Here is a 27,928-nt window from a genome sequence, read left to right on the forward strand (position 1 = left end):
TAGGCCAGCATCAGTATCCTGATAACCAGCCAGCACCAGTAAGGTGTTTTAATACTGGTTTCATCCCCAACTAGTGTCCTGATCACCACACCAGCACCAGTACAATGTTCTAATACCTGTGTAGGTCAGCGCCAGTATCCTGATAACCAGCCAGCACCAGTAAAGTGTTTTAATACTGGTTTCATCCCCAACTAGTGTCCTGATCACCAGCCAGCAGCAATACAGTATTCTAAAATCAGTGTCAGCCCCAGCCTGATTTCCTGATAACACCAGTGCAGTGTTCCAATACCAGTGTCAGCCATCAACAGTGTCTTGTTTGACAGATAACCCCAGTGCCAGTGTTCTAGAACCAGAGTCAGCCAGTAACAGTGTTTTGATCCCAAGTCAGCACCAATACAGTGTTCTAATACTAGTGTTAGCCAACGCCAGTGTCCTGATCACCAGTCAGCACCAGTGCAGTGTTCTAGTACCAGTGTCGGCCACAACAAAATCTCGTATTAGTGTCTTGACTGGTCAGCCAGCATCAGTACCAGTGTCATCAGGTATCTGATTTCCAGCCAGCACCAGTATCAACATCATCAGGTACCAATACAGCCAATGCCAAAATGTCCAAAAAGTTTTACACTAGTGAGGAGGCATTTCAAATTCTCAGTATGGCTGTTATCAAACAGCAAGAGCAAGGGGCGCATGCGCGGCCAGGGATGATGGCAGACGTGTTCTGCTGAGCTCCGCTCATCCCCGGCCAGGAGTGACTCACCCGCACCGCACTACAGCTGATCCTCTGCCTCGGGTGAGTCACGTTTAACCAAGCACCCGGCCCAGCACCAGGGAGAGGCTTCTATGGGGAAGATAGGGCGCTGGAAGCCCCCCTCCCCGCAGCCTCAGGACCCGCGGCCCTCGCCTCTGCGGCGCTTCCTATATAGGCCGCAATCCCCGGCCTCTAGTGAGAATAGAGGTCCGAGGATCGATCCCGGACCTCTAGCGGCCACGGAGGGTACTGCACCCTGTATAATTCCAGCACAGCTGCAAACCTCTGCTCCGATCCTTCCACACATGGGGGATCATGACCCCCAATTGACAGCAGGAGAGGCTATGGACAATCCTACTCCAGGGGGTCTCCCAGCCCCTGGTTTGAATCTTCAGCAGACAAAGTCGTCTCCTCTGCTCACAATCTCCGCGTTAGACGACAAGCTGCAAATTTTTTTACGAAACATTACCGCCTCTATAGCCGCTGAAGTGGGAAAATTGGCTAATGAGCTCAGAGGGGAAATAGCCCAGATTGGGGACCGCACGGATAAGCTGGAAAGTAAGTTTGATGATTTGGTGCAATACGTTCACGTTTTGGAGGAAGATAATGCCTATCTGAAACATTCCATGTCCCAAATGCAGCTCCAGCAAGAGGACCTGGAAAACAGGGAAAGGCGCCAAAATATCCGTATACGTGGTATGTCCGAATCTGTTGCCGATGCTCAATTGCACCGCCATCTACTGTCCTTCTTCATCGCTACTGCCCCCATGGTCCCAGAGGCGGATTGGCGGATGGATAGGGCCCATCGCTCTCTGGGCCCTAAACCGATTGAGGGAACCAGTCCACGTGACGTTATAATCCGCTTCCACTACTTTCAAAGTAAAGAAGCCTTACTATCAGCAGCCCGCCACAAATCTTCTTTGGAGTTTAAAGGTGATAAACTCCAACTCTTCTGTGATCTTTCTCCGATTACTCTTGCTAAGCGACGGGCTTTTAAGCCGATCACCACACATCTTCAACATCATCGTGTCCTGTATCGTTGGGGGTTCCCCTTTAAGCTGGTGGTTGTTAGGGACAACACCCATGTTGTCCTCCATGATCTTCAAGAGGCGGATTCTTTCCTTAAGCAGTTGGGACTTCCACCTCTACCTGATGATATGTCCTCGCCGCCGCCTACTCCATCCCGCCCTTCTGCCACCCCTTCCAAGATATGGACACCAGTCCGCGGAGGTCGGAGGAGACGCACACCGCAACGTCCACGCCCTCCCCGATCAAGCGACCCTCCTGCCTGATGATTTTCAGGGGTGACCTTTTGTGCCGATTCGGGTGTTTTGTTCAGCCATAGCCTTGCTGGGTGCATTTTATTTTGTTCTTGTTTTCTCTGGCCGGGTTTGACGTCCTCCCGGAAGTGTCGGATGTCGTGCTACCCTCGATACTGTCTAGCCAATGGCCTAGACGACTTGGGCTTAGTTGACGTTCCCAAGTTTATATCCTTGCGGATACCTGCTCTTCATTGTGTATTTTTTTCTGTTGTGTTATGTTTTCTGTTTTTTTTCTTTCTACTACATCGATGGTAATTTTTCCATTTGTCATGCTAACACATGTAGCCCAGCCACTGTTCTATAATGGCTTTGAGGTTTCTATCATACAATGTTAAGGGCCTCAATTCTATTCAAAAAAGGTGGATGGCTTTGAAGGAATTTCGATCCTCAGGAGCAGATATCATTTTTGTCCAAGAGACCCATTTCAAATCTACAGGCTCCTTTCGTTTTGCCTCGAGATTTTTTCCCCGTGCCTACTCGGCTTTTGATCCTTCTGGGAAGGCCGGAGCGGCAATTTTGATTGGGTCACATTGCTCCCTTCGGGTTGTTTCCTCCAAAGTTGACCGACAGGGTCGTTTCATTCTTCTGGAGTGTATGTTTGGTGAGACTCCCATAGTTCTGCTGAATTTATACGCCCCCAACACAGGCCAATTGCAATTTCTATCCCAAACACTCGCCGAACTGGATTCCTTTTCCACTTCGCAGGTGATAGTTGGGGGAGATTTTAATCTGATTCTTTCCCCCCATAAAGACAGGAAGGTTCTTTTTGAGTCCTCTCCCTCGAAGCGGCAATGCTCCTCTTCAAAATCCTTTCGTAGATTAATTAGGGAGCATCATCTCTTTGACGCATGGCGGATTAAACATCCTCTCCATAAACAGTTCACATTTTACTCTACCCCTCACCGTAGTTATTCTCGCCTAGACCATTTTTTCGTTTCTGCTCCATTGCTTCCACTTCTGGTATCTTCTGATATTAATCCCATTACTTGGTCCGACCATGCCTCTTTGACTTTAAATCTTTTTTTCCCCCCTCTTATATCCAAACCTTGTCATTGGCGCCTTAATGAGACCTTTCTTTCCACAGACCATCTTAGAGATGAATTATCGCAGGGACTTGATACTTATTTCACCCATAATGTTGGTTCCGTAAACTCCTCCTCAACTCTATGGGAGGCTCACAAGGCGGTTTTTCGAGGGCTCTGTATTTCTATGGGTTCTCCTTTAAAAAAGTCCTCGGCGAGTGCTAGGGCTTCCCTCATACAACAGCTATCTTGGGCGGAAGGTCGGTTATTGGCTAAGCCATCTATTCCTGGGCTCCAGAGGGTAATTTCTCTACGGGATCAGGTTAAAGCTCTTGACTCCAGTAGGACTGCTCAATCCCTCCTTTGGGTCAAGCAGAAATTCTATGAATTTTCCAATAAGCCCCATCGTATGTTAGTCAATCGTCTCAAAGCTCAGTCCCCTTCCACGATGCCTGACTTACTAATACAGCCAGATGGAAGCCCCACTTACGATCCTCGGGCTATGGCAACTCTTTTTGGCTCATTTTACGGGAAATTGTATAACTGTTTAACCCCGGACCTGCACCCACCCCTCACACAGTCATTATTTGATAATTTTTTTGATACATTGTCACTCCCGAGTATTTCACCTTCGGACACTGCCACCCTTAATGCTGACATTACCCTAGAGGAATTACTGGACACAATCAAACTTCTCCCTTCTCGTAAAGCTCCGGGACCGGACGGACTGCCCTACTCCTACTATAAAACATTTATTGGTATTCTGGCACCGCATCTCCTCTCTCTATATCACGATCGTTTTAAGGGAATTATACCTCAGTCTGAATTTTCCCGTGCATATATCTCGGTCATCCCTAAACCCGATAAGGACCATTCTATCGTGGACAACTACCGCCCCATTGCCCTACTCAATTCCGATTATAAGATTTTTACCAAAATTTTAGCCAACCGATTGTCCGGAATCATCTCCAAGATCATACATAGGGATCAAGTGGGCTTTGTACCTGCCAGACATGCCGCAGATAACATTAGGAGAACTATTGATCTGGTTGATCTGGTTAACAGGTCCTCTACCCCTACAGTGTTATTAAGCTTGGACGCTCAAAAAGCTTTTGACCGTTTAAGCTGGCCTTATATGTTCATGGTCTTGGAGAGATTTTGTTTCAAAGGTCCATTTGTAGCAGCTTTGAAGGCCCTCTATTCATTCCCCCTTTCACAGGTCAGATTAGCTTCTTTTCTCTCGCCTCCCTTTCAGATGTCAAACGGAACGCGTCATGGCTGCCCACTCTCTCCTTTACTGTTTATTCTTTGTCTGGAACCTCTAGCCATCGCTATTAGGTCAAACCCGGATATTCGCGGGATACAGTCACATTCCCATGAGTACAAATTATCGTTATTTGCAGATGACATTCTTCTCACACTTACGAGTCCCCATACTTCTTTACCGATTTTGCATAAGTCCTTGAAACAATTTGGGGCTATTTCAGGTTACAAAGTCAATACGTCCAAAACTGAGGCACTCCCAATACATATCCCTCCTATCGTTTTGTCCTCGCTTCAGGAAGCCTTTCCCTACCGGTGGTGCACACACTCTTTAAAATATTTAGGTACTAATATTTCTCTCTCTTACCAATCCATATACGAGGCCAATTTCCCCCCTTTGTTTATAGCAATCTCTCGCTCTCTGAAACGTTGGGATGCCTTGCCCATCTCTTTTCTCGGTCGCATTAACGTTCTAAAAATGACCGTGTTACCCAAACTCTTGTACTTGTTTGCAACTCTCCCCGTTCCCGTTCCCATGTCCAAGCTTCACTCGCTTCAGAAATCTTTCCTACACTTTATCTGGCACAATATGCGGCACAGGATTGCACGTTCTGTTCTGCTTTCTCCGCGTTCTAGGGGAGGTCTGGGAGCGCCAGATATAATCAAGTATTATTATGCAACTCACCTTAGTTTTCTTCTGTCATGGTCCACGCAACACCCTCCCAACACATGGACTGAGATTGAATCTTTACAACTGTCCCCAGTTCATCCATGTTCCCTTCTTTGGTCCACCGTGGCAGTGGATATCTCTTCCTTCCGCCATCTATTCCTTGGTCCCATGCAATTTTCATTGACGGTATGGCAGAAATGTAAGACTCAATTTACTCTAGCCTCTGAATGCTCCCCTTTGACAAATATCCTCTACAACCCTAACTTGCCAGACAATATGGCCATATCTCGGATGTCTCTTTGGGTGGTATCTAACCTTTTTCAATTGCGTCACTTGGTACATCCGGTGACTCGTAAATTACATTCATTCCCGGATCTCCAGAAAAAAGCTTCTTTACCTCATCACCTATATATATATTTCCAAATACGCCATTTTTTCTCTACTCTATCACCCTCATTGATCCTGGGGAAGCCTACACCCTTCGAACGTTTATGTATGCAAAGCCCCCACCAAAGGGGTATTATCTCCAATACTTATAAAATTCTTATGGCTGCATCCCCTTTATCTAATGAAACTCACCTTTACATGCGTAGGTGGTCCCAGTTTGTACAACGTGATATTGATTTACTGACGTGGAAGAATATTTGGGTAAATGCATCTAAATCTTCTGTTTGTGTGGTTTTTAAGGAAAACATTTATAAGATTATGATGTTATGGTACAAAACACCTGAGGTTCTTCATGCTTTCAACCCGAGTGCTTCTCCTGTCTGCTGGCGCTGTGGTAAGGATTCAGGTTCTCTCTATCATATTTTTTGGACTTGTAAATCTATTGTTCCTTTTTGGGAGGATGTCCGTTCCTTGTTGCAATCAATGCTGCATGCCTCGCTCCCTTTTGACCCTCTGCATTTTTTGCTGGGCTTGCCATTCCCGGGTCTATCTAATCCAGCCAGAAAACTTGCTGCTCACGTGTTGACCGCGGCCAGGAGAAGTATTCCTATGGGTTGGTTATCTTCTACTCCCCCCACACTGCTGACTTTGTACAAACTTATTGCTGAAGTAAGACGGATGGAGTATTTGACTGCTTTACATAATTGTTTGTCTGCTGTATTTGAGTTGATTTGGCTCCCGTGGGATTCCTTAATTTCCTCTTTGCCGACTCGAATCTAAGATCCTGATTGTTTCTGCACTGATTTTGTATGACTTTGTATGATTCTATTGGACATGATTATATGTAGTTATGCCATCGATGTTTTTCTCTGTTCTGTTTATAATTTACTTATTTGAAAACCAATAAAAATTGTTAATACAAAAAAAACAGCAAGAGCAAAACCTCACAATCAGATTCAAAAATTGAGTATAAAGCAATAGAAAGTAGCAGTCAGGGGTGGACTGACCATTTGGAAAATCGGGCACTGCCCGAGGGCCCGGGGTCAGTAGGGGGTCCCATGAGATGCCCCTGGTACCTTTTTCATATGCTTTTGTGAGTTTGGGCAAGGACACAGGGGCCCCATGATCCCCTATTGCCCGGGGGCCCCATGAGTTGTCAGTCTGCCCCTGGTAGCAGTTCATTAATGACCAACTCTGATTCAGAGGATATGAAGGGCCCTACTAAAAGAGTCAGGTGTACTATGTGAACCATTACTGATCATCCAAGTGAAATGCACCATCAGTGCATTACATCCAGGTGAAGTGCCAAGCACTAGTAATGGGGTGTTGCAACAACATTAGCAAAGTAATGACAAAGCAATACAGGTCCAGAGAGCCCATATTAGTATCCCAGAGTTATTTTAAAATCCTTTGTGGCTATCTTTTAGAACATCATGCACACTGGGTGTTTATCCCTTGTGACTCGGATTCTGGCTTTTTTGTGTTTCAGGAAGGCACAGATACTCCATCCAAGCCCCACTGCCAGCAGCCTGAAAAAGTGTATGAAAGGCTGAAACATGCAATAGCTGGACAGAGTTGGATCCTATACAGAGTAAAACTAATATTTATGGATGTATGTGCCAGGTACAAATGCCCAGAACATAAGAATATTTACCTAAATGTTAGTACCACTTGCTACAGCATCCAGCCATGTGCAGGCTCTACATTTTCAGCCTCTCATAGACTTTGACAGGCTGCTAGATAATGCACCTGTGCCATCCGGGCGCACGAAAACACCAGAATATGAGGCACAGGGACTAAACACCCAGTGTACATGAGGCCTAATTCAGTAGCACCTCTATCATGTTACTCATGCATTGTTATTTGTTTGCCTTTAAATAATTGCCTTTAAATAATTTTGTCCCTCCCTCACTCCATAGCTAGCACAGGCTTTCAGTGTATCTTTGGTTTCTGTTCTGAGCATATAAAACTGCTGGAGATAGACACACTATGATTTGTTTTCCTATCTGATGTTCATCTGTGAAGATCTGCATACATTTTTGGTTAAAGCTTTCTATTCTGCAAGATGTCATTTGGATCGAGTCACTGTCTTCCAACACTGTTGTCATTTTAAGTTATAACTATCTCACCACAGCAGGATCAGTTATGGAGATCACACTTGCAATGCTTAGATTGGGGAAGCAGAACAGTCAAAAATCATTTATCTCCAGCAAAAAAATATTTTATAGGTCCAGTCAAAAATCCCTTAAAGCTTCAGTCAATTTGTGCATCATACATGTATACAGTCGAATCTGCCTGCATTACCACATGGCATTCTGATTTCTGCTTATAATACCTTCTCAGTCAAGTGGGACAGAAAGCTGCCTGTACTTCACAAACAACCTCCAGATACAGAGCTTAGAAATTGATACATTTCTTAGAGTCTGCCAGTTGCCTCTTTCGTTGTAAGGACAATGTCTTAGCAAAACATTACATTTTCTGTGGAGGCAGAAACACAGCAAGTACCAGAAATCTTTTCAGATCAGAAACTAAGCAAATAAGGTAATTGCTTGGTTAAACCAACTTGGAAGGTTTAACAGAATTATGAGGCTGAAAAAGAAGAACTGCTGGTTAACGTTAATCACTTATGGTCTAACAGGGGTAACTGCATGTCATCCCTTTCTCACCCATTTCATGAGATACTGCAACTAGGGGGCTCTCACAAACAATTTATTGCCATCTATGTGTTATCAAAGAGTGTGTCAAAGCAGTACAACACAGAAGAGTCACAGGAACAACTAAAAGGATTTAATGAACATAAACAAGAGAGGCAGTAGTTTAGTAGTACATTAAAGACATAGGCAGAATTGATAATCACACATTGCTCTGCATTTATGAGACACAACTCAAGGTAAAACAAGTCTCTACAATCAAGATCTTCCACTCTCAGGCAACAACTTAAATCCTGTGCTGATGTTGAACGTTTTAAAATTCAGGTAGTCTTTGCCCAAAAGAAAGCAGATATGGAAACAGAAGCTGCACACAAGAAAGCAGAGATGGAAACAGAAGATGCAAGCAAAAAAGCAGAGATGGAAGCTATGGAGAAACAATGTGAGCATTGGAGCTTTAACCACTTTAGCCGAATGATGGCTACAGTGCATTTGTTCAGTTCTGGGAAGGCGTCATATGACGTTCTCCCAGAACACGCCCTCCTGCACGCCCCCAGCGGTGCGCACCCGGCGATCTCTATAATCGCTGTGTCCTACGGACACAGCTGATCGCATGATGTGGTAAAAGGCCAATCACAGTGGCCTTTTACCACATAATCAGCTGTGTGCAATGACACAGCAGATCACCGTGTAAATGCAGTTGCGGTTATCGGTTGCACTTCCCGCACGCTGTCAATGTTTGTCTGGGTAATATCAGGTGGTCTTCCACAGCTTCTTTATTCAAGACGTATGTCCTGACAAATGGTTGCATTATTTGTTTTAATTAGTGCCCACATCACTACCATGTCAAAGAAAGACTTTACAGTAAAGGCATGCAACTATAACTGTTCTTTATACAAAGCGATAACAAGGCCCTTAATTTCTGGAATGATAATGTTGGCTTCACAGCGTTAAGTGTAGCAACTAAAATAATAAGCTGGCAGCCACCATCAAAAATAAGGAGTTCCTAAAAACTGTTAGCAAGGAGTTCTTTCAGGACAATTTTTAAAGCTTAGTGGCACCCCTACCATTTTGTGCCTCAAGAAAGTACTACCAAATAATATTCAGCATGCAGAAACATGATATACTTCTTTACAACCCTGAACATAAAACTTGAGATGAAAAAAATATTTGTTGACTTTATGCAGAAGGTGTTTGTGAGAGATCATACTGAGCCTGCACTTAAGGAAAAAGAGGATTGTTGGTATCTCCCATGCTTTGGTGCTTACCATGTTCTCAAGTCAGATCAAATTAGGATGGTCTTTGACTCAAGTGCTAAGTATGAAGGTATTTCTCTCAATGATGTCCTTCTCACTGGGCCTATTCTGAACAACAGACAAGAACCAGGGGCTGTTATGGTCGACAGTCAGAAAATGTTCCAGTTTAATCACTTAAGACGACAACAGAAACTTCCGTTTGTGCAAGCTATTTTCCTTAAGGTGGATTATGCTATTTCTGCTGGCTCTGTCCATGATGGAGAGGTACCCTGAGCCATCCCTGTAATGCAACTAGAAGCCAGTGGTGGTGTTGGAGTCATCCCGGTACTGCTGTGAGAAGCCAGTGGTGTTTTTCCTGTCTCCATACCATGATCTTAGTGATGGAAGTTTTCCCTACCTGTGGAAGAGTTGGATATATTATTATGCGCATTTAATATGCACTTCTGGTGAGTGCATTCATACAGCATTTCCTTGCACGGATTCACTTTCACCTATTCATCATGGAGATTACTTGGACGTTTTTTGCTATTTTATCCTGAATGATCATATTTTATATTGTAGTGTTCGCGATTGTCACTTTATATTTATTTACTTATATCACTTTCTCGCTGTCAATTTGCGGGACACTCATGTAATATTGTTCACGTCAGGGCCTCACTTTGAATCTGCCACTATTGTTACTTTATTTATTCATTTATTTATGCATTAGTACCTTGGTTTCATCATATTATATAGCGATGCATTTTACTTTTCTTTTCATATTATTATACCAGAATAACTATGTAGTGAATTCTACTCCAGAAAGGTTCAAATGGCTATCCAACCAGATACTGAAAATATAGTACACAAAGCATATATTGTTCATGTTTGAATAGATATGAGAAAAAATAGTATAAAATTGCATTCAGCACTACATTTTGACTAAACTGATATACAACATGATGAGTTTCAGAACTTTTTACAGTAAATATATCATTCCAAATTAGATAAATTGAACATTTTTTAAAATTGTCCACAATCTCAGCTATATCACTTTTTTGAAGGTGCTATAGCTATTAAACATGGCACAATATCCTGTACACACTCTATAAATATTACAAACATTCAAAGAGTTCTCTGAGGTATATTATTACTCAAACTCTCTAGTACCCTTTCTATCAGACTGTGCACTCTCAAAACTATACAATGTTATTGGGAACTTGCAAAATTCATCATTTACACTGAAAGAGTTAATGTTAGCAGTAGGGAAGGCCCCTAATAGTAAAGTGCTAGGCATGGATTGTCTACCCAATAGTGCTCTATCCTTCTTCTCCCTGAGTTTTTTTGGGAATGAATGACAGCACATAGTATTTATCTCAACTCACACAGTATGAAGATAAGAGTGTATATGTTCTTATGAGTTGAGTTGCACCACAGACCATTTTGTAGTATCTCGCTGCCAGCTTTCTGACAGAAAACTCCTGCATAAATTCATATACCTGTGTGCCTGAGACCTTATTATTGTGTTTCCCAAGCCAGGGCAAGATAAGTTGCAACCAAAATCCTACTTCCCAATTGCTTTATTGACAGGTGATCTACATTTTTTTAGGAGAATACTTGTTAATTCCCTAGCTAAGGTAATTCACATTGTGATCAATCAGAATTGATCTCTACAAGATTTACAACCATAAATATAAGACATTAATTCATGAATAGGTACACTGCTGATTAGTGATGAGACATACAGACCTGGGTTCAGTGCAGGGCAGGTTTGCAGAATCCAAAGCCATTCAAAGTCAATAGGACCTGAATCTTTGAAAACAGTAAAGGTCATTATCTAGGTTAATAGGCAAGGGACTGTCAAACCAATGGCATGGGGGAATCGGGGGGGGGGGGGGGGGTTGTCAGGACAAGTCTGATCATTGGAGGAAAGCAGGCTGAGTCCCCAGCATAGCTAGAGATCTGACCATAGTGTGTTCTCTTGCCAAGTGTGAGCATTGTTTTGGGAAAGCAGAGGGACTGGCAGGAACACCAGGATTCTTTTTTAATACAAGTACATGGTACAACAGGCACAAATCAGGAATATGAAATGTTAGGTTTACATATTCTTTAAAATGATATGGGCTCTCCAGCTCCTCTACATGTACATTTTCTACCTAATTCCTCTCTGATGGTACAAGTCAATGGACAGCACATTCAGAAATCTAATTTGGAAGTAAACAGACTAGAAACAAACTATCTATCCTATAAATTTGTAAGGATGCAGAGGCCTAGTGGTTCCCAATGCTAAATTTTCATTTCTGCCAGCGTCATTGCAGCATTTGACAGGTTGGAGCGGAGAGGACTCTAATAACCTGATGCATTTGGCACTTCGGCTACAATAGTTAACATAAAACCCATACTTGCATAATTAGAAGCAGGTACATTCACCAACTCATTACCCAATCTTTATTTTTCTTGAGAAAATATGGACAGTTATGAAAGTCCTTACAGTACAAAGTTTTAAATGTATATACTCTAGATTTATATTGTAAAGCACTGAGCAAACTGTTGGCGCTATATAAATCCTGTATAATATTAATTTGAATAACATGCTATACTGATTTAGGTAGATTGAAGACTCAAACCCAGGGTATCAGATATATGCACCAATTATTTGAATCTAATATACTAAATTCTTTTAGCTCTCTACAGGTGGAATTTAAAGTGTATTTCCACTTTTGCAGCCAAATTGGGATAGCACCAACTTTATATTTACCCATTCCCATACAGTAGCATAACTTATAAAAAAAAAAAAAAAGGAAATGCAGCTTACCTTTTTTTACATTCTCTATTCTGGACCCTCCACCAAGGAAAAAATCCTAGGTAGTTTTATTTGCTGATAAGGAGGCTGGGGAGCTGTAATTGCCATAAATAACCATGTCTGTACTGTGCAGGCAGACAGTAATTATTAATTGTAACTACATCAATTTGAACACTCAATGTCCATGGGTTAAAGTTATAGAGGCTGGGCTTCATGCACTGTATGTTAATGAGGACTGACTTGTAACAGGCTCACTCTAACATTATTAAAACAATGTCTGCCATGACATCTCCTGAGAGACATCTAAAAGGTAAGACATATTATAAAAAAGCCAGCATGCTGTGTGAATAGGAACATACAGGGGCGGACAGACCATTTGTAAACTCGGGCACTGCCCGAGGGCCCGGGGTCAGTAGGGGGCCCCATGAGATGCCCCTGGTACCTTTTTCCTAGGCTTTTTTGAGTTTGGGCAAGGACACAGGGGCCCCATGATCCCCTATTGCCCGGGGGCCCCATGAGTTGTCAGTCCGCCCCTGGGAACATATAACAAACATATAATAGGGTTTTCTCAAATGTGACTGAAATACTCTTTAAACTTCCCAGACAGAAATTCCTCAAATACCTACAGTTATACCATGCACTTGGTGTGCAGGCCTGTCTCTGCACCTTTTGCATGATAATGCCACACTTATTTAAAATATTGCACAAGCTATAAAAAAAGGGACTTTTATTTATGCCTCAATAATGTCTGGTCATCTGGGCTGCATTGTCTCGCTGTTTAGATCAGGCTGGGATTAAAAATGTCAATATCCTAACTAAGAAATAGTGAGATACAGCTTTAACACTTATTGCATTTCAAAAACTCACACAGACTTTTATCCTTCACAGAGTTTACACTGGAAAACGCTACACCGACTGGTCCCACTGGGCAAGGACCAGCAATTTATTAGTCAGACTACAGTCTAATCCCTGTAATCAGATTATTTTTGGTTATGGAAGATGCATGTTAATGCTACATTAACATGTACAATGAACACATCAATCTAGGGGCTGTCCTTCAAAATGTTTGAAATTATTGAACAGTTGACTGGAATCATCTGATCTATCCCCACCATATCTTCTATTACAATGGCTGAAATAGAACACGTTTAATGATGCCCAAAAGCATACAAATGTGGAACCTCAAATAATATTGGTAGGATTTCAATTCTTTATTTGCATATCAGATAAAATATCCTCCAGTTGAGAAAATAGGTGACACCTATGTATACAATATCATTATAACATCATTTTACAGCAGAAATAACATGTTTTTATAATTGCTAAGACTCAAAGCTGATAATTTGTCAACCCTGTACCGCTTTTCCAAATTAATATGTAGTATGCTGCATATAGGTACATATATATTTGGAATCAGTTTTTCCTATACATTGTAAAATGTGTACATTTTATTTAATTGGTGCTTTGTTTTGTTAGATGATGGGATAAGGGGGAGGGGGATGGTTTGAAGGGCTCATACGAGATTTTGGGTTTAGTCTCTTTTTACTTGTTATTGTGATTGTATGTAAAATGAAAACAAAACCTCTTTAAAAAAAATACCTGAACCAAAACAAAAATCGAATAATATTAGTACCTAGATTTTGGTTATAAAGAAATCACACTCTTTTGAGCACATCACAACACATTCTCTATTCTGTTCAGTTATCTATGAACCAAAATGTGGTAAACCTGGAACTGATGGACAGCAGCTGTCAATTCCGTGTCTTTTCCCAGCCTGGCCACTATTCCTGAAGACATGAAAGCACATTCTGTCCTGTTTGGATGGTGCAGTTTACCATTTTTGCCTGGGGTGTTAGAGGAACTGGTCCCAAAAGTGGCAACAATAATCAGATATGTACATACGCGTGTTAAAATGTATATGGAGCAACTGTCCTACCCTTTACTTTATAAAAACCCAACTTAAGTTTTTTCTTTAAGCTTGTTACTTGGTTTAGGAAGACAAAACATGGTGTCTATCAAAACTTTCTCCTCTCCTGTATGGTTAAGCAGTACTCAGAAAATCTAGTGTTTATGGCAACCTGGCACCATGGACACTGCATGAAAGGAATCATGTAAATATTTAATAGGGATATCATACATCAGGAAGGAGTTCATGTACTAAGCAACTTTTTTGATATAAGCTTTAGTGCAAAGAATTATACAAAGGCATTGTTTAATCCTAGTTTGTAAGTGCTAGATTAAGAGCATCAGATTCAGCAAGCCCTTACAAAGGACTAAATATTGTGTCCCGATTTGGGCTCCTTTAGAGTATAGCAACATTTCCAGCACATGTAATGCTGTGGCTACGTCTACTATAAAGGAAATAACAATATTTAAATCATAAGAGCACAGACAATTCACGCAAGGTCCACCTCAATTAGAACTTTAGGTTTATAATGTACATAATTATACTTATGTTAAAAGACCAAGAGGTGCTCCTTGTACCCCTTTGTCTATGATGTTCATTTTATCCCTTCTGCACAAATACAGCACTTTTTTTGTTGTTTTGTATGGTCAATGTATGTTGTATTAGGTCTATATATGCACTGTATGTGTGCAACTGTGAAATCACGGACAGCAAATGGCCTAGGAGAGACTGTTTTTCTAGGGGTGTGAAAGTGCATCTGTGTGCATGTAATTAATAAACTTTGACATCACCATGGCTCAGTGGTTAGCACATATCCCTTGCAGGGCTCCTAAGTTTGAATCCCGATCGGAGACACTATCTGAATGGAGTTTGCCTGTCCTTGCATGGGTTTCCTTCAAGTACTCAAGTTATCTTCTATACTTCAAAAACATGCTGGTAGGTTAATTGGCTCCTGTCTAAAAATTGTCCATAGTATGTGTGCACGCTAGATAGAGACCTTAGATTGTAGGCTCCTTTAAGAGGAGGAAATTATGTGAATGAACAGTATGAAAAGCACTGTGTAAAGTGGTGACACTATATAAATACTGTAATAAATATATAAAATAAGAAAGTTAAAAAAAGAAGACCAATATAGAAGCTATACTTCCACAGGATGATTTCTTGCCTTTCATTAACTAAACAAAAAATGGATGAGTACAGTCATATTTACTCATAACACACATATGCATGCTTCATACTTAGCAGTAGTAGTCAAAATAAGTGCTCACTGAAAATACATGAGTTTAACTTTTAATTATGTGATGTCTTGAATTTTTTGTTTTATTGCTATATACTGTATATTGGTATATATGCTATAATAATATTCTGCTAGTATATCATTAATTGCACTCAAATGCAAACATAAAATGAAAACAAAAAGACATTATGAAAAGGCCCAGGTTGAAGATGCTATTCAGCATGAGGGATGTGTAGCTGCTAAACCCATTTGGTTTGCCCTGTGTAGCTGTTGAACAGAAAATGTTTTCCGGAAACTAGAAAAAACAAAAATCAAAGTTAAGTGATATTGCCATTATATACTACCGTATAATTACAGTATTATCTGACAGAGTAGAGATTAGAATAAAATATAAATAAATGAGGGTACTATGTTAAAATGTTGGCTCCTAACTGGCTGCTTGCTTTTGCATTGTGTAGACCAAACGTTATTTCTGAACAGTTCACATTATATGGATGGTTAGTGTTAGCGTTTTTATGGCCTTCACCTAGGGGTAAGAAGATCTGTAAATACACCAACGAGGAGAAGAGCACTATTGACCATGTCTTTCCAGGGATAGAACTTTACAAACACGCTCCTCTGTTGTGTCAATATGACCTGGTAACCACTGTAATTTTGGGAGCTTATACAGTGGCGCAGATACCCTGTACTCCTTTATATATTAACTGCATAAGAAATAGTGTCAGTCACTGTTATTTTGATATGCTGATTGTAAGGGTAGAATATGAGACTGGTTTCACTGCGCTACATATGTAAACTGCTTTCAAGTAAACAAGTGGAAAAAACTTGGGCCATTCAAACTAAGCATACGGTTAATTTCAGTGAAAACCACATATCAAAACCATTATTTGTTCTTAAGATAAAGACAGCTTAAGTTATATGTATATCTCAAATTTTCAAGTAAAAGTCAATCTTGGCTTTATCCACTCCCACCATTGAAGTCTCTCTATTGGCCAGCAAGGTTCCCTGTTACAGAACTGATAAGGGGACATTCAAGGTCAGAGGTGAGATCAACTGCTTATATTTCTATGACGTTAGCTGAACAAACTACTGAATACCTTTGACAATGCAATTATGGCTTTGAACATCTTAGGCTAGTATTAGAGGCTATGTTAGTGTTAGATTAAGGCTAATGTTAGGGTCAGGGGTTAGCAGATGAGAATTATAGTTAGGGTTAGAGTTAAGATATAGTGATGAAAGTGTTATGTTTGTGTTAAGAGTTAATATTAAAGTGGAACTAAACCCATTCATTTTACAGTTTCAAAAAAAAACAGTTACATTCTCAGCATGCCAGAAATTCTAATGGTCACATTTGATTATTTTCTCAACCAGACTGTCAAACCATTAAATGACTGATCACAAGTGCAGCACCATGGCAGTTGAAGATCAAACAGAGGGTAAGAATGCAGCTTTCTTGGCTGAAAAGTATAGGATAGTTTATTCCCACTTTAAAGGATAAGTTCACCTTTAATAAAAAATAATAAATGCACATATTTTTGCAGGTAAAAAAATGTGCATTTATTATTTTTTGTTACAGGAGCCTCATTGACAACTACAAGCTGCAAAGGCTGTCAGAACTTAGTAGTATTTTCATTCATAGAACTCTGTGAATGAGTGACACAGCCGAGTCCCGCATGGCCACGTTTTTTAAATTGTGACAGCAAGTGGGGGGGGGGGGAGAAGATCCCCCACTAGCTGGCACAGTGGGGATCAGGAAAGTGTAGGGGGCTGGTCCATTTGTAACATGTTACATGTTAAACCCTGAATATGGGTGCAAGATGTAAAAAAAAGATGAATTTATTCTTTAAGGGTTAGGTTAAAGTGGAACAATACTCACCTCAGCTCCAAGGATGCAGTGTCCTTGAGCTCCCCACCTGGCCGCTGACATGTTCGGATGGCCATCTTCCCGGTCTCGGTTGCCATTGGCCGGGTGGGGATGACGTCACTTCTGGTCATACGCAGGAGTTCAGTCAGATTCAGCATTGCCGAATTTGTACAGTGAGCTGCATGTGCATGACTCACTGTACAGGGGTGACAGACAGGTAAGTAGTTTTAATGCATGTCTCTTCTGTATTAAATATCCTACCTGTTCGCCAATTTTAATATTTTAGCCAAAAGTTCCACTTTAAGGGATAGGTTTAGGGTAGGGTAAGAGCAATGTTTCAGGATTTGGCCAAACCTGCTTGGCTTCACCCAGACCTGGTTTTTATTAATGCCTGTGTCTATACTTGTAAGATTTGGTCTCATTTTCTGTAAAGACAGGAAGTAATTGAAATGTTTCCAATTTTATAATGGGGACATAGACAAAAGTGAGGAGGAAGGGTTGGTACACCAGGAAATGTTTTCTATTGCTGTCTGTGCCTTCCTGTTCCATTGACAACCAATTCCCACATATTTTGTACAGGTGTCACAATAACAGGAAGTGAGGGGAAACCCCCTTACAAATGAAATAAAAACAGGAGAGAAAGGTTAACTCTTCCCTAGAAATCTAAAAAACAAGTTGTCTAGAGTTAGGGTTTATCAGTTAATTTGAGGGGCTAGGTCAAGTATTAGAGTTTAAATTAGGGTAAGGTAAATGTTAGGGTAACCCTATAGAGGCCAGGACCTGTGTGTGTGTTCCAGTTTTTTTTTTCCACACATTTTCAGCACTCAAATCCTGGCATCTTAATCTACAAGAAGCCAAATACTGCAAAACCCTTGAGTAAGCCTTTGTTTTCAATGCTGCCTAGATATGAAATAATATATAATTTTAAGAGTTATTAGTCGTAGCTGGGTAAAACTTCCTCGCTTAGATATGAAAGCATACATTTTAAGTTCAATTGATTTTTTTTACTTACCTGGGTCAACTGCACGGCCATCAAAAAAGTCTGGAGCCTACAGAAAGTAAGAAAGGTTTAAGAAAGTGTTATACTTATTTAAAGTACATAAAGTATTACTAAACCCAGGACCCTGCATTCATTATATCTGGTTTCAAATGGATCAAGTGAAAATTACTTCCCCTTTTCTGTGACATCAGAAACTGGAAATGACTAGCATTTTGGCACTTCAGGTTTGTTTACAAGCCATTATTGGAGGAGAAATCTGGGGTCTAATAGACACTAGATTTCTCCATAAACAGGACTTGTCACAAGCCATACTATCACAAGGGATGTTGTGATACCTTGTGATAGCAACACAGTTAAAAAAAAGTGAAAAGAATGGTTTAGTTGGTATTTTGAGACAAGGTTAGTGAAGTAGCTGTTGGCAGAGTTGTGGATGGTTTTGTAGGCTGTTAGTATTTTGAATTTTATTGCATGGAGGGAGGCAAGTGGAGGGATCTGCAGAGGGGGGTAATAGACATTGCATGGTTGGTAAGGTAGATGGGTCTGGCAGCAGTATTTATGATGGACTGAACGGGGGATAGCCTATGTAAAGGTAATTCAATGAGCATTATATAATACAACAACAGTAAAGTCCAATCCCTAATCAGTGCATCAAATATGAGCCATAACCTTCCTGTGTAATCACAGTGAATAATAAAGTCCAAAAGTAAAATATGATATAATTAATCCTTCCAGCGATATCCACGATGTATATACCTCAAAAAAGGAATATCATATAGTGCATTACCTTTTATAAACAAATAATATCACTCTTGTGGATACCCCATACAATTCACTTTATACAGTGAATATCTGTGAAAAATTGTGAGAAAACGTGAAACAATCAGTGAAGACACTGTGTATGTGAATCACTCTGCAGTGCCACACAAAAGAAACAATTCAAACTGGTGTACACTTCTAATTGTAGTAAGGAGTAAATACCCTTACCAACAATCCCAATAAATCACTCCTGTAACAATCCAAGAACTGAAAAAGATAGCCCTCCTGTGGATCCTCCCAAGGCATATATGGTCTCCACGACACTACCTGGATTCCTCAGTCACAGTACTCCAAGTGTTCCCAAACACTTAACTCCATCCAGAGATAAAACATGAGGGACAATAATAGTGTAATACCTCCAACCACAGTACAATATAAACTTTATTATAACTGCTCACATTAATAGCCTTTAAAACCGCTTAATATATAAATGAAGAAAACTTCTCTGCCATCCAGGAAACGTCCAGGTGATCAGATGTGATCATTTCCCTTCTCCAAAATGGCAGCCAGTCAAATATATATTCCTTTTTTTGAGGTATATACATCGTGGATATCTCTGGAAGGATTAATTATATCATATTTTACTTTTGGACTTTATTATTCACTGTGATTACACAGGAAGGTTATGTTTCATATTTGATGGACTGATTAGGGATTGGACTTTACTGTTGTTGTATTATATAATTTTTCTCTTTATAGCATTTTCACATTATATTATTTTGTACATCTTCAGGGGAGGGTTTTGATTGTGCTGTGGGGGAGTTGAATTTTATATGAGTATATTTGGAGGTGGTTTTGATTTATATAAGTCTTGGAGACCAAGAGATTGATGTTTTTGGAGGAGGGGGAAGTCAATTGTGTCAAAGGCAACAAAGAGGTCCAAGAGTAAGAGTACAGAATATTGACCATTAGTTTTAGCCATTAGTAAATTGTTGGTAGGTTTTAGGAAAGCAGTTTCTGCGGAATGTTGTTAGCAAAATCCAGATTGAAGTAGATCAAGGAGGCTATTTTCAGTGAGGTGGTAGCTCAGGCAATTGCAAACTAGGCGTTCAAGGAGTTTGGGGGTAAAAGGTAGCAACGTAGTTATCTATAAGTACATGCTTTGTGATTGAATATTATGTGTCCTTTGGACCAAATCTGTCAACTTCTTATAATTAAGGGTTTTTGGTAAAAGAAAGACTTACAAAATGGTGTCCTGGCAAAAAGTTTGCATTTTCATTTGTCTGATTATTTTTCTGACCTGGATCTTGTATTCTGGAGGTAGTAAACATAATGTTTATTGTCATTGTTAATTTTACACATTATTTTAAATAAAACATATGCATTGCGCTACAGTTTACAAAAATTCAAGGACCAAGATACAGTTTATATACAATTACTGTATATACTTTTACATTAATGAACATTTATTGAACATTTAATATATGCAGAGTTGAGGTAATCAATGTGTGAAGAGATCTGGTTTTTTGATTTGCAATAATATGTAGTAGAGTTTGTAGATTTGTCTGATCTGCACTGAATTGTTAGTTCATACATCCTAATTGCATCTACATGCACCTGTTCTGGTGAACTGGAAAATTTAAATTCCTCAAAAGAAGAAATACAGAATTTAGGAGATTCATAAATCAGTTTGATTAATCCGTTTGTGTTATAAACTCATGGCAGCCATGCTACGATTCTTCACATAGCTTACACAGCAATGAGATTATGACACATAACAAGCACTTTCTTGTGTACAGGTTAAAGCCAAAACTTGTTATGTCATTTTGGGAGGGAAGGATTAGTGCCTCTGTGAGATTGTTATTGGTGAGATTGCACCATACTTCCTGTCAGGACAAGAAGTGATGGAAAATATATTTAACGGACAGACTAAAACAAAGCACGCTAGTAGATAATGTGGTGACAACTGCACCCTCAATTCAATATTGTGTAAGGGCTCATGCACACTGCAGCTCAAACTGCTTCTACAGGTGTTTGTGCTTTTTTTTTCTCAACCTCTAAACTCCCTTCCATGTTAGCCTCATGAACACTATGGCCTCATCCACATGGGTGTTCCATATGTCTGTTCTTCATCTGTCTGTTTACGGATGAAAAACAGACATCCATGTATTTCTATGGACTAGCGGATGTAAACAGATGATCATCCATTTACATCAGGTAATGTCCGCATCCGTTAACATCCGTTTTTTGTACGGACAAAAAACGGATGTCAACGGATTGTATGCAGCCCGGCAGGTAAGGAGGGGGGGGGTGAGCGAGCTCCCCCCCGAACCATACCAGGCCACATGCCCGCAACATGGGGGGGGTGCTTTGGAGTGAGGGTATCCCCCCCGCAAAGTACCTTGTCCCCATGTTGATGGGGACAAGGGCTTCTTCCCCACAGCCCTTAGCTGAGGTTGTGGGGGTCTATGGGCAGGGGGCTTATCAGAATATGGAAGCCCCTTTAGCAAGGGGGTCCCCAGATCCTGCCCCCCCAAGTAAATGAGTATGGGGTACATGGTATCGCTACCCATTCACAAAAAAAAGTGTAGTGTGAAAAAAGACAGGAGACAGTCTTTGACAAGTCCTTTATTAAAAGAAGGAAAATAAAAGAATAAAATAATAAAAGAAGTAGATCCGACATCAATCACGATGCCTGGACCATTACTTAATTACCACATGCATTTAATTATTTATTTCCTTTTGTGAATTGACTTCAGATGCCTTGCAAATCGCACCTGAAATCGGCATGTCATCCGACTTTGAAATCGTGCCACTTCAAAGTCTCATGATTTCAACGATGTGAACAGGGTATTAACAGACCAAAAATGGATGTAAACAGATGAAAAAAAACTAATGAAAAAACAGATGTAAACAGATGTAAACGAATAAAAAAACTGTCCCGTATGAAAGGACCCTATAGGCATTTTCAGGAGTTTAGTGGCAGAGGGGCCTAGAGACAGAAAAAAATCCTTCAAAGTTGCCTTCTGAAGAGTAGTTTTTGAGCTAAAAAACACCTGAACACTCATAAACGCGCATAAACGTAGCATTTAAGAGTGTTCAGCGATTTCAAGTGTACATTATAGTAAAAAAAAATAGCAGAGGGGAATAATTTAGAAAACAAAAACCTTATACAAGCAAATGCCCATAAACTCTTGTGCAATACTAGTCACTATGACCATTTTGTATGCTACCTTATCTGCCAGAGCTCTTGGCATTTTTTCAGCCACTTAGTGTGCATGGACCCTAACAGGGACAGGAAGTGAGATGAAATTGCCCCAATGGCATCACAGAAATAAGAGCCTTATAGACGTTTTATATTCTTCAAAGCTAAAAAAAATGGTTGCAGTTAGGTTTAAACATTTTTAGTAATTATATTTTCACAATTTATAATAATGCTAAGTTTTGCCAAAATGCAGAAAATACGGGCCTTTTAAATTAGTGCTGAGAGCAGTTTGCAAAATTTTCTAACCCATAAGTAGTGATGGGCCAAACATCTCTCTGTTCGGTCCGCAGTTGAACATTCAAACCTAACAAAAGTTCGACTGCACATTTCGAACAGGGACAATTTTTACTGCATCTGAGTATGGAGTAAGATACCGCACAGCTACTAAAATACTGCATGAGGTATATTATTAAGTCATGAGGTATTTTAGTAATGACAGCTAAATATAAAAAGAATTGCCGGCAATTCAAAAATGTTTTAAACGGATTGAGGTCCCTCCATTCATACCTAGCCCTTTAGGTCTGGTTTGGATTTTGAGAGGAACCCCTATGCCAAAATTTTTTAAAATACAAAACCCTTATCCAAGCATGCAGCTCAGGAAAGGGGGGGACTAGCGAGCAGCTCCCCCTCCTGGACAATACCAGACAACATGCCCTCAACACGGGGGGTGCTTTGGGACTGGGGGGCTTCTCCCCAAAGCACCGTCGTGTCCCCATGTTGATGGGGACAAGGGCCTCTTCCTCACAACCATGGCCGGTGGTTGTGGGGTCTATGAGCAGGGGATTTATCAGAATCTTGAAGCCCCCTTCAACAAGGGGGCCCCCAGATCCCAGCCCCTCCCCCATGTGAATGAGTATGGGGTACCGCTAATCATTCACAAAAAAAGTGTAGTATAAAAAATTACAAAAGGCAGTCTTTGACAAGTCCTTTATTAAAAACAAAAATTAAAAAAAAGTCCCCCGAAGTAGGTCCAACATCAATCGCAATGTCCGCCGCCATCGCTGACCCAAAGAAAAGAAAAGAAAATGTTCCGCTCTTGACGCTGGCTCTTGCCCTCTGACAGCTGCACTGGCCTGACAGTTCCTAAATACTGTGATGATGTCACAAGGGGCGTAGTCACCCAGTTGACATCACCGAGTGGCCCCACCCTCTTGTGATGTCATCATGTGCTGTGATTGGCCAAAGCATTCCACTTGACCTGTGGTCTGGTGCATTGCTGTGGCCAATCACAATACACTCCCAGGGCGCAGTGCATTGTGGGATGCGGTGGACGAACAGCTCACCAAACACCCTTACTGTTCGTCTGTTTGCCAAACACATGAACGGCTGATGTTTGAGTAGAACTTCAAGCTCAACCCTACCCATAACCAACATTTAACTTTGGTAATCTCAGCTACTGCATTAAATAATATATATACTCACCGGCCACTTTATTAGGTACACCTGTTCAATTGCTTGGTAACACAAATTTCTAATCAGCCACTCACATGGCAGCAACTGCATTTAGGCATCTAGATGTGGTGAAGATGACTTTCTGAAGTTCAAATCGAGCATCAGAATGGGGAAGAAAATGGATTTAAGTGATTTGGTTGTTGGTGAATATTTCAAAAACTGCTGATCTACTGGGATTTTCACGTACAACCACCCGAAAAAAGAGAAAATATCCAGTGAGTGGCAGTTGTGTGGACAAAAGTGCTTTGTTGATGTCAGAGTTTAGAGGAAAATGGGCAGACTGGATCAAAATGATAGAAAGGCAACAGTAAGTCAAATAACCACTCGTTACAACAAAGGCATGCAGAATACCCTCTCTGAATGCACAACACGTAGAGCCTTGCAGCAGATGGACTACAGCAGCAGAAGAGCACTCTACTTCCAGCAGGATGATGCACCATGTCACAAAGCTCAAAACATCTCAAACGTATTTCTTGAACATGACAATGAATTCACGGTACTCCAATAGCCTCCACAGTCACCAGATCTCAATCCAATAGAGCACCTCTAGCATGTAGTGGAACGAGAATTTCACATCATGGATGTGCAGCCAACAAATCATCAGCAACTGCGTGATGCTATTGTGTCAATATGGACTGAAATCTCTAAGGAATGTTTCCAACACCCTGTTGACACCTTGTTAAAATGTATGTTATGAAGAATTATGGCAGTTCTGAAGGCAAAAGGGGGTCCAACCTGGTAGTAGCAAGGTGTACCTAATAAAGTGGCCAATGAATGTAAATTATAAAAACTGTGTCTGTAAATAGAAGCATTAAATACCTTTCAGCTTTGATTGTCTTGTCAGGAAAACTGGAAGGGTTAGGTTTTTGATATCCTCGACATAAAGGAAAGAATTTTGCATATTTTGGAACACTATGAAGAAAAAGGGAATAAGATGAATATTTGATTTATAGCATATTGTTGTTAAAATATAATAGAATCATCTTACTCTTTCAGAAGACCCCAAGCGCACGCATACAGGCACAAGAGAAACAAAGCTGCAGTAATTGTAAGAGCAGCAGTAAACCAGTTGTCAGGATGCCAGAAATACGAAGATCGGACAAGCACAGCTGTTGTTACCTGCAAATTTATTATATACAGTATGGTAATTGGTATTTATAATGGTAATATTCACTGTAAATGTTATAGTCTTATAATACCTTAATAGTTACAGGAATAAAGATACAAGCATAGATAGGTTTGATGAACATGATATACTGGTTTTGATTACATGAATTGTGCTAGAATGAACACAGGATGGCACTATTGCAGCATAAAATTGCATTAAAAAAATGGACAAACATTTTGCTCTCTTAAAGGCAAGTACAGTATACAGATGATGCAACAATGAAATACCCAATCAGCTCAGTAAAGCAGAAAATGTAAAATAAAGTTTGCAGGTACTCTATGTTAATTTCTAATGCAAAATAAATAAATCGTATAAGGTTTAGAGGACCAATAAAAGTTAAATAGACTTTCATGCTTCAGCAGTGGACTGAACCACTCTCTTTTTTTTTTTTTTTAATTTAAATATTTATTTATTTTCCATATATAATACATATTTCATCATTCTCATACAAAAACCATTTCCAAATCATTAATTACATTTCTTACTATCTTTATTCCCATACCTCCCCCCCCCCCTAACTAATTACCCCTCCTCCCTAAATAAAACCTCCCTCCCCCCATATAAACCCACCCACTCTGCATTGTTCTATTACCTCTTTTCCCAACTAGAATATAGAATATATGAATACTTCCATCTCTCTCACACTGCTACTTCATATATTTCACCATAAATTCTTCCCATTTTCTCCACTTCTTAGAGAATAACCCCATCTTATCTTCTTGCATATAATACAATTTCTCCATCCTACATATCTGATTCGTTGTCTCCACCCAATCTTCTATCTTTGGCACCTCTGGTCTATGCCAGAGCCTAGGTATCACGCCCTTCGCCGCATTCAGATAGTACCATATACCCGAGTCCTTGTATTTATTTACTGATAGCTCTGTACTATGTAGTAGACACACATGATATAACGTGCCTATCTTTCCACATCCCCTCCAGCACTCTGGTGTATTTTCCCCACATATCTTATACTCAACATTTGGTGTAATGTGCCATCTCGTTAAACACTTATAATTTACCTCCACCTCTCTCATACTTATATTCTCATGTGTTAGTCTATATATTTTCCTTTGTTTATCTTCATCTATCTCTATTCCCAAATCTCTTTCCCACTTTACTATATACATTGGCTTTGTGTGTGTCTAACTCAGTGAGAATCTTATAAACTTTTGCCGTGCCCCGCCTCCCATCACCTCGTGTTTCCAACAACCTCTCAAACAGATTCCAATCCTTTCTCGATCTCAACGGTTTTGGAAGGTTTCTGACAAAGTTGAACCACTCTCTTAAGCTGGCCATACATTATACAATTTTCTTGAGAATTTTGCTTTAGATTTACCAAAAACCATATAATATGAGGTCAAACCTAAACAACACTTTCAATTGTATCTAATTAGGCAGGCCCTTGCACTACATAATTGAATGTAAATCTAAAGGAAATTGAACAGAAAATTGTATAGTGTATGGCCAGCCTTAGTTCTGTCAGCCTTATTTTTTTACATAAATGGCAATGACAAACTAGAAAAGCTACAATTTCTGGGGAAATTGTGTGAAGTGTTCTTGCCTCCACCAGTAGTCTACAACTCACACTCTAGCTTTTGTCACTCTGCTGCCTGCTCACACTCCTGGGTTCCTATGGCAACTCACTCTACAGCAAGGGCAGAGAAGAGCAGTTAAAAACAAACTGCCCCAACTTGCTCACTTCACTGGTGGTTGCCATCTTCAAACGGCTGTAGTTTAAAAATTATAAATCCTACACCGATGAGCTTTATATTGTGAGAATCACAAGACCCAGACCTACATTTTGATGCATAGTATGTCTCTGAAATATTAAAAATGAAGGCACAGTCGCAATTTAGAAATTGCCCTTCAAATTTGAGGTGGCTAGAGTGCAGTTTAAATGAATGTCATTGGGTGGCGTGAGTTGCAAACAATTGGTCATATTGTGAAAACTATCAGGACTATGGCTTAACCGTGGACATTTTTAGTGGCAGCAGGGATAGCTGAACGTGTTGATATAAGATTTGTGTAGGTGGGCTTGAAAATGAGGGAGTGATGGCAGTTTAGAAATCATTTCCTGATTTTTCATCTCACACTTTAGCTTTTGTCAGCTCCCACTCTAGTTTTGAACATTCCGCCATTCATTCCTATGGGACCAATTTCACCACAAAAACACTGATATTTCGTGAACCATTCAGCGAAACGTTCCACAAAGTAATAGCACACCAACCGGGAACAATCCACACGTTTCGGTATATTACTGTCTATGTAGTGTAAAAACTGTGGGAGGAGTTAGGGTGGTAAATTTGGCTATACTAATAAGAATATATATGTGAGATAACAGTAAGTGATCTTGCCATGCAAGAACACTTAACTAGCATAAAGTTTGAGTTTTTTCTTTTCCACTAGGAAAATTTACTTTTATCACTTTGCACCTACACAATAGGACGATTTCACCTGTCTTCCTTTTTCAATGACATTTAGCGCAGTTTGCGCAGCGCTTTACAAAATGAAGGTAGACATTTCAGTTAAAATACAATTTGGTACGAGAGGAAACAGAGGGTCCTGCTCATTAGAGCTTGCAATCTAGGAATTTAGGTTTTTAAAGACATCGAGAAAGTTGTAGACAATATGAAATAAAAAAAAATGACTGAAGTTTCTCTTTGAGCATCAGTGATTAAATATAGTTGCACAACGTCACTGCTGAATACCTGTGCTATTAAATGTGAATCTCCTGACACAGGATTGTCAGATTTTAATGAATTCCATGGCTAATCTAAACTGCGTTTCTCTGGTTCAGTCAGAAGAATGAGTGTGTGTAAGTTCTCTAATCAATACTGTTAAAAAAAAAAGTTCTCTAATCAATATAAAATCATTTGAAATTCTCCTTGCTAACATACTTTACTGCATAGTTAGTTTTAGTAACTGTCAAGAATCACAAAACAGGACTGTATTTCTGAGCCCAAAAATCCATATTTATTCACAAATACTCAGCTGATGATCACAAAACACATTTCCCATCTGTGTAAGTCTCAGGATTAAATTTCTTTCTTCTTTGAGTGAAGTCACTATACACTAGAAGGATGGCTGTGCTGGTGGGGGGGGGGCAGTCTGTACTAAGGGGACTGGACTGGGGGTCCATACTGAGAGTTCTGTGCTGGGGGAGGTCTGTACTGAGGGTT

At 40.2% G+C, this 27,928-nt stretch overlaps 1 protein-coding gene across 1 annotated transcript in view; it reads right to left on the bottom strand.

Moving 5' to 3' along the window:
• Window positions 1-15,154: 15,154 nt before the first annotated feature.
• The window catches only part of LOC149472960 (cadherin-related family member 4-like), a 140,778-nt gene continuing 128,004 nt past the window's right edge, over window positions 15,155-27,928 (bottom strand). Inside the window, exons 19-23 of the mRNA XM_089686741.1 lie at window positions 24,567-24,697; window positions 24,398-24,490; window positions 20,106-20,175; window positions 18,118-18,154; window positions 15,155-15,536 (exon numbers count right to left, since the gene is read on the bottom strand). Coding sequence (XP_089542867.1) covers window positions 15,481-15,536; window positions 18,118-18,154; window positions 20,106-20,175; window positions 24,398-24,490; window positions 24,567-24,697 — 387 coding nt within the window. The 3' untranslated portion in view covers window positions 15,155-15,480. The remainder of the gene's footprint in view (window positions 15,537-18,117; window positions 18,155-20,105; window positions 20,176-24,397; window positions 24,491-24,566; window positions 24,698-27,928) is intronic.

This window comes from Staurois parvus, unplaced genomic scaffold, assembly GCF_062004578.1.
Source record: "Staurois parvus isolate SC_StPar_1 unplaced genomic scaffold, SC_StPar_1.0 ptg000019l, whole genome shotgun sequence".
Lineage (NCBI taxonomy): Eukaryota > Metazoa > Chordata > Amphibia > Anura > Ranidae > Staurois > Staurois parvus.